The following is a 15348-nucleotide window of genomic DNA, read 5'->3' on the forward strand; positions in this document are numbered from 1 at the left end:
CTTCAGGATTTTCCAGAGTTTATTGTGATCCACACCATCAAAGGCTTTGGCACAATCCATGAAGCAGAAATAGATGTTTTTCTGGAACTCTCTTGCTTTTTCCATGATCCAGCAGATTTTGGCAGTTTGATCTCTGGAGCCTCTGCCTTTTCTAAAACCAGCTTGAACATCTGGAAATTCACAGTTCACGTACTGTTGAAGCCTGGCTTGGAGAATTTTGAGCATTACTTTACTAGCATGTGAGATGAGTGCAATTATGCGGTAGTTTGAGCATTCTTTGGCATTGCCTTTCTTTGGGACTGGAATGAAAACTGACCTTTTCCAGTCCTTTGGCCACTGCTGAGTTTTCCAATTTGCTGGCATATTGAGTGTGGCACTTTCACAGCATCATCTTTTAAGATTTGAAATAGCTCAACTGGAATTCCATCACCTCCAGTAGCTTTTTTCATAGTGATGCTTCGTAAGTCCCATTTGACTTCACATTCCAGGATGTCTGGCTCTAGGTAAGTGTGAGTGATCACACCATCGTGATTATCTTGGTCATGAATATCTTTTCTTTACAGTTTCTGTGTGTATTCCTGCCACCTCTTCTTAACATCTCCTGTTTCTGTTAGGTCCATACCATTTCTGTCCTTTATTGTGCCCATCTTTGCATGAAATGTTCCCTTGGTATCTCTGATTTTCTTGAAGAGATCTCTAGTCTTTCCCATTCTATTGTTTTCCTCTATTTCTTTGCATTGATCTCTGAGGAAGGCTTTCTTATCTCTCCTTGCTATTCTTTGGAACTCTGCATGGTTAATGGGCTCAAACTTGACAATCAAAAGTGCTTTTGTGCTGGGGCTTTTTAACAGAAAAGCTTTGTAGAGTACATGATTAATTAAAAAAAAAGGAACTAGACAGAGGACAGTTGACAGGGGTCCAGGTCCTGAAATATAGTGCATGCTCCATGCATCCAGTGAAGACAGACATGTGAAAAACCTTGATGTTTTCTTGTCAGTATTTCACTTGATTGGAACCAGAATGGCAAATCTTTTTATTCTTTTTTTCAATATGTTGACAGAGAACCATAACTTATTTTCCAGGTAAATAAACAAAACACAAAGAACCCTATCTCAAATTGGCTGTTACTTGTTTTCCCTCGGAGTTGTTTCCCTCAGTGATCATCCCATTGGTGTGCTGATGGGGAGACCCAGAGTGAGCCGCAGTGTTCTCCTCCAACTGTTAATACAAGAAGTTAGAACAGACACACGGAGAAAAGAAGCAATGGTTAGAACAGATGAACTTACCAGATACTGAGGATAAAGTGCTTTAAAAGCATTGTCCTTTATGCTCTCGATAATTCTGCCAAGCTGAAGGTTTTATAGCCCATTTTACAGATGAAGAGGCCAAGACTTGGGGAAGTGATTACTATAATTAGTTCAGTAAGTGATAGAGCAGGGAATTCATCTTCTTTCTCATCATGGTATTCATTTCCAATGCCCAGGACAGTACCTGCTTTCTTTGATGCTTAATAAATTATTATTTTAAGTAATTATTTTTGAATATTTATGAATAGTTATGAATAATCAAACAATGTACTAAAGATGTGGTTTGGTCATGAATTATAAGATATTTAGATGTGAATAATTAGCCACTTAAAAATTTTGAGAAATGGAACAAGAATTAAAATGATACTTAAGGAAGAGTTTTGAGCAGGATAAGCAAAGATGAGACCAGGAGGATGTTCATCTAGTAAAAAAAAAAAAAAAAAATTCCAGTAAGGGAGATTGTCTTTGACAATTTAAAAATTTCTAGCAAAAAAAATCTCCATATTCCTTAAACTCTAAATTTGTTTTTCATTGTTATGGTATTGTGGCATTTTAAAAACTCCTTTCTTTGCAAAATTGCGTATTCCAATTATTAAAGTAATAGAACCATTTTATTTTCAGAACCCATTTGATGAAATTGTTTCTTTAATATAATGACACAGTCGAAGTCCTTGTGTCTCTGAATTTACAGTTTGAGCAATTGAGTCCTCTTGTCACCAGGCACATGTGATCTTCAACATGTAGCTAAGTTTCCTTTGTCCACAGAGCACTATCTTCATATTAAATATGCCTCTATAGTATCATCATTTTCAAGGGAAAACACATGTGGGATAGTTTGCCTTACTCATTCTCCAAATTGAACATTAATCTCATATACTATATTTAAAAATTAATCTTTAATCACATTTAAAGTTGGTAGTTTAAAGGTTAACTAGCTTTATCATGCTTCTGTAACTCTTGGCTGATTACTAGAAATATCATTTTTGTTTTGAAACTGTGAGCAGAAAGAGGACAGAAGAGCAATAATTAATATATTTATGCAGGGAAGTATAATGCCATCATTGAAATTCAAAACATTACCTAAAATTACAGATATAAGGAAAAGTAGTCATATAGCTGTGTTTGTACCAAATGCTTGAAAATAATTTCAGTTGACAGTCAGTCTCAGCACCTTTGCCTTCATAATTTCATGGGTTTTGAGCTTGGATATTTTCAGCTAGATATAAAATCAGATTGCTTTTCAATTTGTGGCAGTTATAATGGTAACTACATATTACTCAGGTATTACTCAGACCTGTGCATAATAGGAAAAGAAACCCCTTATTTCCTCATCTAATGCAATGGCCCAGCACTTGGGTGAAGATCTTTGAAAACAGAAATAAAGTCTTAGATGAAAACTTTAACCCAAGAACAGCCACCTATCTTCTTGAAAGCGAGGTTTTTCACATGTGTTAAGGTAGAGTGAATGGCAGAAAAGGTCAATATTCCCCTTGAAAAACGTAAAACTGTGGGGGAGAAAGAGATGACAGTAGAGAAATCCGAGCTAACGTGCCTCTGTTATGTGTGTGTGTGTTTCTTTGGAAATTTGGTAGATATTTTGCTGGATGATCCTGGTGATGCAACTGGACATAAGGATGGCCGCAGTGTGAAAATTATAGTCTCCATAAGCAAGGGCTATGGCCGAGCAAAGGTATTTCTTTAATTTTAAGCTCTTTATTACCATGAATGAACATAAGTCAAATATACTGAAATATGAGTATTTGTCCTAATAAGTATACTACCAGCAGAGTTTGTCTTGGCATTGGCTTAATATGTTTCTAAAAGCATGAAAGTTAGGGACTCAAAAGAAATGGCCTCATCCTATAGATAGAAATATGTCTCCATACTTCATGTTTATTCATGAAAACAGTAGCGGTTGTTACAGCCACCCTCATTCCTAAAACCTAAAAAGAAACACATGGCTTTCTTTGACATAAACATCTTATCTAGCTAAATACAGGTGATGTTTATGATGTATGGTACCATGTTGCTAGAACTGTCAAGATGGTCTTTCTACAAAAAGGAGACTACAAGCTATATGGCTATTCTAGACACTGGAAAGATAGATATATTTTATTTGACTCATTATAACAATGTCCATTAATGCTACTTATGTGTATCGTTTTTAAGCAAGGCCTTAGCTGAAAAGGCAAATATTTAATTTTTCTGGAATCAAATACTGCCTTCAAATTGGCAGTGTCATCCGGATCCTAGACTCTTCTTGAAACAAAAAATATTTTTCCAAGTTGAAATGGTATTTCAGTGGCCAAAGATACAAAATTAGTAGGTATCCAAATTTTTTTGTATCAAACAGAAGAGGAAAGAACTTTAGAATTTTAAGATAATTGAAGTATTTAAGTTTGAAAAGTGATCTAGCAATTGTGAATTTTTACATTGAGCATATATTCTAAGAATTCTAATGCCATAAGCTTTCTGCTTGAACTGCTGATCTGTGCCTGAACTTCCCATGTGAGTCTTTTTGTAAAAGACTATAATAGTCTCAGTGAAGCTTGAAAGATCTCTGATTTAAAAGCAGCTGCTTAAAAGCACTGTAAGCATGTCCATTTTGACCCAGTTACATTAACACCAGAACACATTTTCTTTTTCAACATAATCCTGAAAGACAATATTTCTGAATGTTAAGAAGAAGTTCTCTTGGTCTTCTTGAGTTACCATAACAAAATACTGCAGATTGGATGGCTTAAACAATGTTTTCTCATGGATATTAAGTCCAAGATCAAGGTGCTGTCTGGTTTGGTTGGGTTGCAAAATGGCACCTTCTTGGCTATGTCCTCACAGGCCTTTCCTCAATGTGTGTACTTGGGGAGAGAGAGATCTCTGTCTCACTTGCCCTACTTTGAAGGCTACTGATCCTATGATGTCAGACCCACTGTCATGTCCTAATTTAACTCTTATTACCTCCTGCTGACTCCATTTCCAAACACAACCAACTGGGACTTGTGGTTTGATATATGAATTTGAGTGGAACAAGAACATTCAGTCTATAACAGTGGTATAAAAATAACAGTGGTTTTGCTATGAATTTCTTTTTTTTTTTAAACAAATATTGGTTTCAGGTTATACCTAAGTAGTGGTGATAATCATTTACCCTTATAGAGTTAAATGCTACAGGTGAAGAAATGGAGGTCTGAGCCAGCTAAGTGACTTGACCTAACATCACTTTTCTTAATTACATGGTAGATGTAGTTTCACTTTAGACTTTCATATATGAAAAGTAAACTAACCACTTTAATAGTTTTGCTATGAAATGAACCATGTTTATATTTAAAACACCAAAACCCTACCAAAAAAAACAAAAAAATCAAGTCAATGAAAGTCTTTGAGTTTTGAAATGTAATTTTGAAGATTCTCCAAGAATCTTCAAGAATTCCTTGTAATCCTGTAGGATTTCCTGGCAAGTATTCTAAATATTGAGTTTTCTGAGAAATTCAAAGTGGAGCTTGAGTTGTGAATATATGAATGCCATACTGCCATGGATAAGTTATTTTTCAATTTGGATTCGATTTTAGAGATAATCTAAATAAAAAATAATAAACTGAGTTTTGGACTTAACATTTAGATTGCAAAAACGTTAAGATGAGATTTTAGGACTCAAGATATAGTTCTGTTGCGTCTCTACCACCATCTCCTTCCCACCAAGCTGCTTCTCTTCAGAAAGGTACCTGCTCGCTAAAATGGAAGACTGTTCTCTCCCGGACCTTTCCTTTCTACTGAACAGGTCATGAATCAGTTTATCTTGGCCATACCACTTCATCTAACCTCTTTCTCTCTTGTTTTGTTGCTATTCCTGTTACTTTGCTTGTTAGTTAATTAGTTACTTTGGTTGCTTTGTTTGCTGGGGTATTTTGTATAATCCACTGTATATGTCTACTATTATATAAACCATAAGTTTGATATATATTTTACTGTTAATCACCACCAATATTAATATTTTTAGTAGACATACTAAAACAAGATACAGTTAGGTTTTATCTTATTTTATTTTGATCTTACTCAGGATCAGAAGTCTCAGGCATATTTGATAGGATCTATTGGTGTTAGCGGAAAAACCAAGTGGGATGTCTTAGATGGTGTAATTAGACGTCTCTTTAAGGTACGTGGTACAAGATATCCTGATACTAATTTTCAAACGTGTTTCCTTTTGGATGCTTCCCTTAGCTTTAATGGCATGTACATATCTGCTTTTCCTCTCCTGCATTTTAAATATTAAAGAAAGTTTCCTCTTTATGCTGTGTGATATGAATAGTTATTGTAGTACCCAGTTCTAAAGTTTATGACAGCTAGTTTCATATGCCCATGAATTTTACACTGGAGTGGCACCTCTGTTTTGACTTTGTGTCTTTGTGTGCACAATTGTAGGAATATGTGTTCAGAATTGATTCCTCCACTAGCCTTGGTCTGAACTCCGACTGCATTGCCAGCTACTGTATAGGAGACTTAACTAGATCCCATGGCCTAGAAGTGCCTGAGCTGCTGCCTTGTGGATACCTTGTTGGTGATAATAACGTCATCACTGTGAACCTGAAAGGTAAAAATAAAAATGGGGAAAAAAAAAAACCCCACAATTGCATTTTTACCAATTTTTATTTTCCTTTTTTTTTTTTGCAGTTTCACTTCAAATTTTCATATTTGAAAAGTGGGCTAACTACTTTAATAGTTTGGGTATGAGATAAACCATATTTATATTAAAAACACAAAAATCCAACTAAAAACAAAAAATCAAGTAAATTAAAGTCTTTGAGTTTTGAGATGCAATTTTGAAGATTCTCAAGGACTCACAGAGGAAGTGACACGTCAATTTTCAAATTTCTAGGTTTTCTGCATTGTCCTCTTTGATTTAGGGGAGATTTCTAAAAGTTTATTGCATATTCTAAGGTAATATATTCATCCCTATACCTTCAATTTTAATATATGTATGCTCAACAAGGGCTTCCCTGGTAGCTTAGATAGTAAGAAATCTGCCTGCAATGCAGGAGGCTCAAGTTTGATCCCTGGCTTGGGAAGATCCCTTGGAGAAGGAAATAGCTACCCAGACAAGTGATCTTACCTGGAGAATCCCATGGACAGAGGAGCCTGGCAGGCTACAATCCGTGGGGTCACAAAGAGTTGGACGCAGCGGAGAAACCAAGCACATAGTCAATGAATACCCACTGGGGATAGAGAATGGAAGTTAAGAATCAGGGATGAGAAATTATTTTGCTTTGAATAATGTGATTATTTCTAGGTAAATGGAATATCTCAAGTATCCTTGTCTCCATAATTTCTTGTTCACATATGTTAATGAGTTCAGAACACATCTATGTAACTATGGATTAATAGAGGGATTTGTCAATATTTTATTTTATGATTAAGATAGTTGAGTTAGTAAAAGAAGATACTGTTGCTCTCCTTAATTCCTTGCCAAATATCACAATATATATTCTTCAAAAGCTTAAGTGATGGTATAGCAGGGATGTATAATGAGAGCTAGAAGGAAGTAAATAGGAGGAGAAAAGAGGAGGACAAAGAGAGGAACACAAATTTAGGTATTTTATTTTAATTTTTATATTTATGCTTAACAAAATTACCACCTTCAAAGAGAAGAATGATTCTTGATAGAATTCATAGTAATGCTTCCACTTCTCTGTGGAAACGTGAGTGGGAAGCATGAAGTAGACAGGGGACAGAGTCTCAGGAAGAGCAACTGGCTTGCCTTCATTCACATGCTCACTCTGCCTTGTTACTCATGTATTCTGTCTTAAAATAGCAACACATGTTGGTGAGACAGAAATGTCAAGGAAAGTCTCTTGCAAGGGGTGTTATTCCTATGGCTAACAAAGCCCAGTTGCCAGTTGACACTGTGTTTTAAATTCTAGCTTATGTAGAACCATAAGCCATTCTCTTCCCTTTGTTTCTCCCTTCAGGGGTAGAAGAAAACAGTTTGGACAGTTTTGTTTTTGATACTCTGATTCCTAAACCAATTACCCAAAGATACTTTAACTTGTTGATGGAGCATCACAGAATTATACTCTCAGGACCTAGTGGTACTGGAAAGACCTATTTAGCACACAAACTTGCTGAATATGTAATAACCAAATCTGGGAGGAAAAAAACAGAGGATGCAATCGCCACTTTTAATGTGGACCACAAGTCTAGTAAGGTAAGTCACAGACTCCTAAGACAACCGCTGCCATTTATCCGTAAGTGTATTACTCAGCTAAGCATTAAGATCATGAAACTTCCATATTGTGCGTGGAAACATATCTATCTCATTGGCCAAGGCTAGAATCTGGAGAATGAATAAACCCTATTTTGTGAATTTGAATAAGACTGCTCAGTGGCATTCAGTTATCTACTACTTCACAAGCATTGGGAATTGTCAGAAGAAAAGAACAAGGTCTCTATTGTCTAATTTCTCTGAGACATCCATTTAGGAAGTGTTAGAGCAAAAAGAGATCCAAGTAAATACTATGGAAGCAAGAGGCTAGAACTCTTACTGGAGGAATCAGAGCTTTCAAAAGTCAGTGTCTGGTCTGGGTCATAATAAACAAGGAATTAACTGGAATATTACAACAATGCAGATTTGGGTATGATTAATATATTCTAAGCAGAAATTCTGGGAGCAGAAAATTGTTTACATCATATTTCTATAGGATTTCTGTGTAGGAAACGTAGGAAATTGAATAGTGTTCCATTTCACCATCACCTAAGGTCTCAGTCACTTTAGTTCAGTTCATTGCTCAGTTGTATCTGACTCTTTGCAACCCCATGGACTACAGCACGCCAGGCCTCCCTATCTATCACCAACTCCCAGAGTTTACTCAAATTCATGTCCATTGAGTCAGTGATGCCATCCAACCATCTCATCATCTGTCATCCCCTTCTCCTCCTGCCTTCAATCTTTCCCAGCATCAAGGTCTTTTCCAGTGAGTCAGTTATTTGCATTAGGTGGCCAAAGTATTGGAGTTTCAGCTTTAACATCAGTCCTTCCAATGAATATTCAGGACTGATTTTCTTTAGAATGGACTGGTTGGATCTCCTTGCTGTCCAACAGACTCTCAAGAGTCTTCTTCAACACCATAGTTCAAAAGCATCAATTCCTCAGCGTTCAGCTTTCTTTATGGTCCAACTCACATCCATACATAACTACTGGAAAAACCATAGCTTTGACTAGACAGATCTTTGCTGGCCAAGTAATAGCTCTGCTTTTTAATATGCTGTCTATGTTGGTTATAACTTTTCTTTCAAGGAGCAAGCATATTTTAATTTTCTGGCTGCAGTCACCATCTGCAGTGATTTTAGAGCCCCAAAATATAAAGTCTGTCACTGTTTCCATTGTTTTCCCTTCTATTTGCCATGAAGTGATAGGACTGGATGCTGTGATCTTAGGTTTCTGAATGTTGACTTTTAAGCCAACTTTTTCACTCTCCTCTTTCACTTTCATCAAAAGGCTCTTTAGTTCTTCTTCCCTTTCTGCCATAAGGGTGGTGTCATCTGTATATCTGAGGTTATTGATATTTCTCCCAGCAATCTTAATTCCAGCTTGGCTTCATTCATCCAGCCTGGCATTTCACATGATGTACTCTGCATATAAGTTAAATAAGCAGGATGACAGTATACAGCCTTGACATACTCCTTTACCAATTTGGAACCAGTCTGTTGTTCCATGTCCATTTCTAACTGTTGTTTCTTGACCTGCATACAGATTTCTCAGGAGGCAGGTCAGGTGGTCTAATATTCCCATCTCTTGAAGAATTTTCCACAGTTTGTTGTGATCCACACAGTCAAAGGCTTTGGCTTAGTCAGTAGAACAGAAGTAGATGTTTTTCTGGAACTCTCTTGTTTTTTTTGATGATCCAACCAACGTTGGGAATTTGATCTCTTGTTCTTCTGCCTTTTTAAAATCCAGCTTGAACATCCGGAGGTTCATGGTTCACGTATTGTTGAAGCCTGGCTTGGAGAATTTTGAGCATTACTTTGCTAGTGTGTGAGATGAGTCTCTACTAAGGTCTAGTATACCAGAATTATCATCCTGAACACTCTCAGCTGTTAAATAGTCATGAGGGGATATAAAATGCAGCCAGTACTTTCATATACTCCAAGCAATGTCAACAATTTTAAAAAGAAAATAGTTGATGCCTGACATATCTCTAACACTGGGCTACTTTTACTGATAGTTACTAATTACATTCTCAGTCAGTGCAGCCTGAGGTTCTCTTAGAAAACTACATCTGTTATTAGCAATACCTCAAAGTTACCCAGATGACACTGGGTCACTGGGATTTTTTTCAAAAATGACCTGGTCAAATGATCTAAACTGACCCAGTCTCACAGTAACCTCCCTCCTACAAATATTTAGAAAATAAACACGACTCCCCAAAGCAGCCCCAAACCACTAAATTCTTGAAAGACGTTTAATTTAGTGAACAAAAATGCTTTAAAGGAATAGTTCATCAAGTTCATGTCACTGACCAACTGTGGAACCTGGGGCTGAGTCTTGAATTTCTGTGTGCCTCAGTTTTCCCAGCTATAAAATGGGGAAAATAGTGAAGCTGTGTTAAGGACTAAAGGAGTGACTCTGTGTGTGTGTGTGTGTGTGTGTGTGAGAGAGAGAGAGAAATAGATGCAGGGAAAGAGAGAGAATAGTACACATAGCAAGCACTGTCTAAGGCTTTCCCACAGTTACTAATTATAGCTCTTGGCTCCAATGAGGATTTCTTATGCAAATACACTCAGACCCATACAGACCACCCACCCCTGTGACACACACAGACCTTTGTTCAAATTGTCTTATATGTGTTTTTCAAGGAGAACAGACGTGTATAAGGCATGATGGTATCTCCTCATGTTGACTCAATAGAGCGCATGAATTCTGACTACGTCCTTGGAATTCAGCACTATTCAGGTTGTTGACGAACCAAACATTCTCATTTCAAGTAGAGAGAGACATGGCACCTGAGACAGAATATTAAATTCTTCTCTAAGTAAAAGCAAAAGACACAGCTGTTTGTTTGCTTCAGCCTACATGTCTAATGCCCTCAATGAATTCTGGGTCTCCTCATAGCTTTATTTAAAAGCTTTAGCATATTATGTTTCTTTTTAGCCAAAATGATAAAATAATTGACATATCTTAATTACCCTGTGTTCTCTTTGATTTTTCCTTGATGTTAATGTGAAATAACTTTTTAGAAGTTACTTCCTTTCTGAAAAAAAAAAAACTAGTTGGAAAATAGGAAAAGAATAGATTTATTCGAGGAAATGGGACTTTGATAAAGTTGGAGAATCACTTAAAGTCAAATTTTGAGTCAAGTTGACCAGCCTTCCGCAGGATATAATTTGACATGCTAAAATAAAGTAGGGTAACTTACATTAGTTCTAAAATTTGCCTCACTCCATAAGACACTGTCATGTCTAAGTTATTTTTATTTCAGTTAAAAAATGTTTAGTGCTTGGGGATGTTTTTAAGCAATAACAATTTATATGGCCTTTAAAATTTGATCAAATACAGGCAGCACTCTTATTTTCTACTTTTTCTGAATAAAATCACTTGTGCCATTATGAGGTGAGTTTAATCTTTGTTATTATAAAGTAATAAATAAAGCATGACAAAAGTGAACAGAATGAATGATGCTAGAGAACAGTTATAGGAAGAAATCCATGGACAAGTCACATAGCATTCATCACCAAGAAAGCACAAAATGCAACTAACAAATGTTTAATATTTCTTTATGGTTGTAAGACATGAATGACCTGTCAGTAATGTTGGATACCAAGACCTGGCCAGAGAATTTGGCCAGTTCTTGCCACATTGTTAGAGGATTTGCGATTATTTTCAGGGAGTTGATGGTACGTGAGAGTGGTATAGAGAAATGGGGATGGCAGGTTAGCATTGTGGGAGGGACAGCCAAGTGTCGGTTTATGAAACTAAAGGGTGAATAAGGTGTGAGATAAATGACTTCCCTGAGAACCAGAGCTGCGGAACTGCTGACATGCTTTATGCTGTGCCTCTGATAGCTCTGAAGGGACAAAGGCACAAAGTACTCACTGATTCCAAAAACGTCCAACAATAAACCATCAAATGAAAACAAATCTTTTCATGTTTTTGGTGTCTCTGCATTTTACATTCTGTCCCTCTTCCCATTCTTCACGCCCTCTCTTGAGGTGCCAGCTGGAATATTTTGACTGAAAGCAGGACACATAAACAATTACACTTTGTGACGTTTGATATAGTGGGCCCAGAAGGCTGGAGATGGATTTGGTAAAGAATATGTGGCCAGCTGAAGCCATTTGGGATGTTAGGTGGGAAAAGATCAGAAAGCTGGACTTGGCAGATTCATTTTGAGTGTGTCTAGAGTCAGAATGAAGGAAAACAGTGATCAATAGCTTTTATGCAACCACTGTGTTCTGTGTATATTTTCAAAGTATGGGATTCATCTCATTATCAATATCCATCTGGTAGATATAACTGTTTATTTTTCTGCCTTATTAGATCTTGGACTGAAACTTCTAATGCTAATGCATCAATACGTCAGTCTAAGATTTTACCCCAGTTAAGCTCAGGTGAAGATCATGAAGTGATTTCAAATGGGGTTTTAAAAAAAAAAAAAAAAAAAAACTCAAGTTATATGACTGAATTATTTGTATTTGCCTATTTCTACTTCTGACTGGCCCATACCCTTTATTAGATTCCCAAAGGAATCTGCTACCAGTCTCAAGACAAAAGAGAACCGTAATAGAATCTTCTAGCCCTAGTTTTTCAGAAATCACCCAGTGACTTCTTATTTACCAAATCCAAGTCAAGCTTCTCCAACTCCCTGTTCGCACCCCGCCCCCACGGCCTCCCTGCTTCAGCTCCTCCTGGTCCTCCTCTCCCCTCGCCTCCCTCCTGCTTTCTCTCTTTTGATTTATGTATGCCAGATTACTATAATTGATCCCCCTTTCTAGAAATCGTTCTCATTTTCATGAGCATGGAATTCTCTGCTTCTTTCCTTCCTACCTTCTAGTAAGCTCCTTCTTAGTGTCATTCACTGACTGTTCTTCCTTCACCTTCCAGTGAATGTAAATATTCCTCAGCATTCTGAGCTCCTCCACATCTGTTCTCATCCGGATAACTCCCTTGTTTGAACTTGTGTTGGTTCCAGTTGGACACTATTAGCCATGCCCATCTTCCATATGGTAGACATTTCTGTCAGCTTACAGATATGTTTCCATGAGTACAGTAAATATACACATTTAGAAATGCCAAGTTCAACTCTGAAAATGTATCACAAATGCATCTTCTTCTATCCATCTCTGCTACCACCACCCTCCCAACCAAATGAACACTCTATCACTTACCTGGGCTACTGCAGTTGCTTACTAACTGCTTGATTTACAATTTCCATTAAATTCCAATTCTCTCAGTGTGTCTCTTTTTGCTTTCACTTCGTGGAAATGGAATGTCTTTTCCTAATTAAAAGCTGACCACTTTAAAATCCAGCAGTGGCTCCCCATTGCTGTCTGCTCTAGGTCAAAAATCTTCCCGTATCCCTATTATTCCTCTTGAGTCCCAGTGTGCCTTGGCTTCAGCAATTTCAGTATTCTCTTGACTGATTTCTCTTCTTCCTTTACAATAGACTTGTGGTTGTTCAGTTGCCCAGTTGTGTCTGACTTTTTGCAACCCCATGGACTGCAGCAGGCCAGGCCTCTCTGTCCCTCACCATCTCCTGAAGTTTGCCCAAGTTCATGTCACTTGTATCGGTGGCGCCATCCAACCATCTCATCCTCTGATGCCCTCTTCTCCTTCTGTCCTCCATCTTTCCCAGCATCAGGGACTTTTCCAACAAGTCAGCTGTTCACATTGGAAAACCGAAATACTGGAATTTCAGTTCAGCATCAGTCCTTCCAACGAATATTCAGGGCTGATTCCCCTTAAGGTTGATGGTTTGATCTCCTTGCTGTCCAGGGGACTCTCAGGAGTCTTCTCCAGCACCACAGTTCAGAGGCATCAATTCTTCACTGCCCCACCTTCTTGGCGGTCCAACTCTCACAGCTGTTCATGACCACCGGGAAGACCATTGCCTTGACCATACGGACCTTTGTCGACAGAGTAATGTCTCTGATTTTCAACACACTGTCTAGGTTAGTCATAACTTTCCTGCCGAGAAGCAAACATCTTCTGATTTCATGGCGGAAGTCACCATTTGAAGTGATTTTAGAGCCGCAGAAGAGGAAACATGTCACTACTTGCACCTTTTCCTCCTCTATTTGCCGTGAAATAAGGGGCTGGATGCCATGATCTTAGTTTTTTTCTTAGTATTTAGTTTTAAGCTGGCTCTTTCATTCTCTTCCTTCACCCTCATCAAGAGGCTCTTTAGTTTAAATAAAGTAAAATAATAATAAAAAAAAGAGGCTCTTTAGTTCCTTTTTGCTTTCTGCCATTAGGCTGGTATCATCCGCATATCTGAGGTTGTGTTGATTCTGGCCTATGTTGATTCCAGTTTGTAACTCATCCAGCCCGGCATTTCTCATGATTGTATAGAGTTAAACAATATATTTACCTCACTTCAAAATCATGATTCTGGCTACATTACTCAGATCTCCAAAATAGTCAATGTTTCTTCACTGTCAGTAGGAAAAGTCCAGTAGTCTTAACAATCATTCAAAGTTGCAAACTTTTCTTTCCGATTTACTTACAACTCTTTCACAAATCATATACTACCAATTCTTTCCTACATGGAGCTCATATCTTTTGTGTTTTGCCTTTGTTTGTCTCTATGTGGAAAGCTATTCTTCCATTTTTAAACATCTAAATATTACCTAACCTTTAGAATAAAAAGTTAATAGCAAATAATACTGCCACCAGAAAGTCTTTCCCAGAAGCCACAAGTAATCTTTATATGCAGTGAACAAAATCTTTGTTGTATACTCTTTTGAGGTAATGTATTATTTTCCACTATGAATTGTAGTTACCCGCAAATATGCCTAAGCTACTCAAGGCAGTAAGCATCTTGATTGGTTTTTCCATTTCTAATTGGTCATCCTGTCCTTCAAGCATCTACATTAAAAGATACTTGCTGCTTGCAAGTGAAGCTATGATACCTACACAGCATATTGAAAAGCAGAGACATCACTTTGCTAACAAAGGTCCATATAGTCAAAGCTATGGTTTTTCCAGTAGTCATGTATGGATGTGAGAGTTGTACCATAAAGAAGGCTGAGCACTGAAGAATTGATGCTTTTGAACTGCGGTGTTGGAGAAGACTCTTTGAGAGTCCCTTCGACTACAAGGAGATCAAATCAGTCAATCCTAAAGGAAATCAGCACTGAATATTCATTGGAAAAATTGATGCTGAAACTGCAGCTCCAGTACTTTGGCCACCTGATGCTAAGAGCTGACTCATTAGAAAAGATCCTAGTGATGGGAAAGATTGAAGGCAGGAAGAGACGGGGACAGCAGAGGATGAGATGATTGGATGGCATCACCGATTCAATGGACATAAGTTTGAGCAAGTTCTGAGAGTTGGTGAAGAACAGAGAAGCCTGGTGTGCTACAGTCCATGGGGTTGCAAAGAGTCAGACATGACTGAGCTACTGAACAATGACAAATCATATGTATGTTTTCTTTGATAAATTCCCTACCCTTGTCAAAACAACAGCAGCATATGAATGGTGTTTGTGTTTATATAGTAAAATCCAAATTTCTCTGCATGGATTCAGTCTTTTCTTTCTTGTCTCGTTGAGATCACTACTACCATGTACCATTTTCTGCAAAAGCAGAACACTAATATTTCTCCAAACACATCACACACTCATATCTTCTGGCTCTTATGCTTTACTCTTTATTCTTCAATTATACCTCCCACCCCCATAACCTATTTCTCTGAACCTTAAATCTGAATTAGATATCTCTCTTTAGTTTTCTATAGTGCTTTGTGTATTTCACTTTATCACACTGCATTGTGATTTACTTGTTGGCCTGCCCTTTTGTTTGTCAACTCTAACACCTGGAATGTAGAAGTAA

The 15348-nt window shown here is 37.5% G+C and overlaps 1 protein-coding gene across 15 annotated transcripts in view; it reads left to right on the forward strand.

The window, feature by feature from the left end:
* NAV3 (neuron navigator 3) overlaps positions 1-15348 on the forward strand; it is an 892975-nt gene that overhangs the window by 860264 nt on the left and 17363 nt on the right. For all 15 annotated transcript variants that reach the window (XM_060412470.1, XM_060412471.1, XM_004006210.5 and 12 more), the window contains 4 exons: positions 2900-2997; positions 5365-5460; positions 5727-5895; positions 7271-7506. In XM_060412470.1, coding sequence (XP_060268453.1) covers positions 2900-2997; positions 5365-5460; positions 5727-5895; positions 7271-7506 — 599 coding nt within the window. The remainder of the gene's footprint in view (positions 1-2899; positions 2998-5364; positions 5461-5726; positions 5896-7270; positions 7507-15348) is intronic.

The sequence above is a fragment of the Ovis aries genome, chromosome 3 (assembly GCF_016772045.2).
Source record: "Ovis aries strain OAR_USU_Benz2616 breed Rambouillet chromosome 3, ARS-UI_Ramb_v3.0, whole genome shotgun sequence".
In the NCBI taxonomy this organism is placed as follows: domain Eukaryota; kingdom Metazoa; phylum Chordata; class Mammalia; order Artiodactyla; family Bovidae; genus Ovis; species Ovis aries.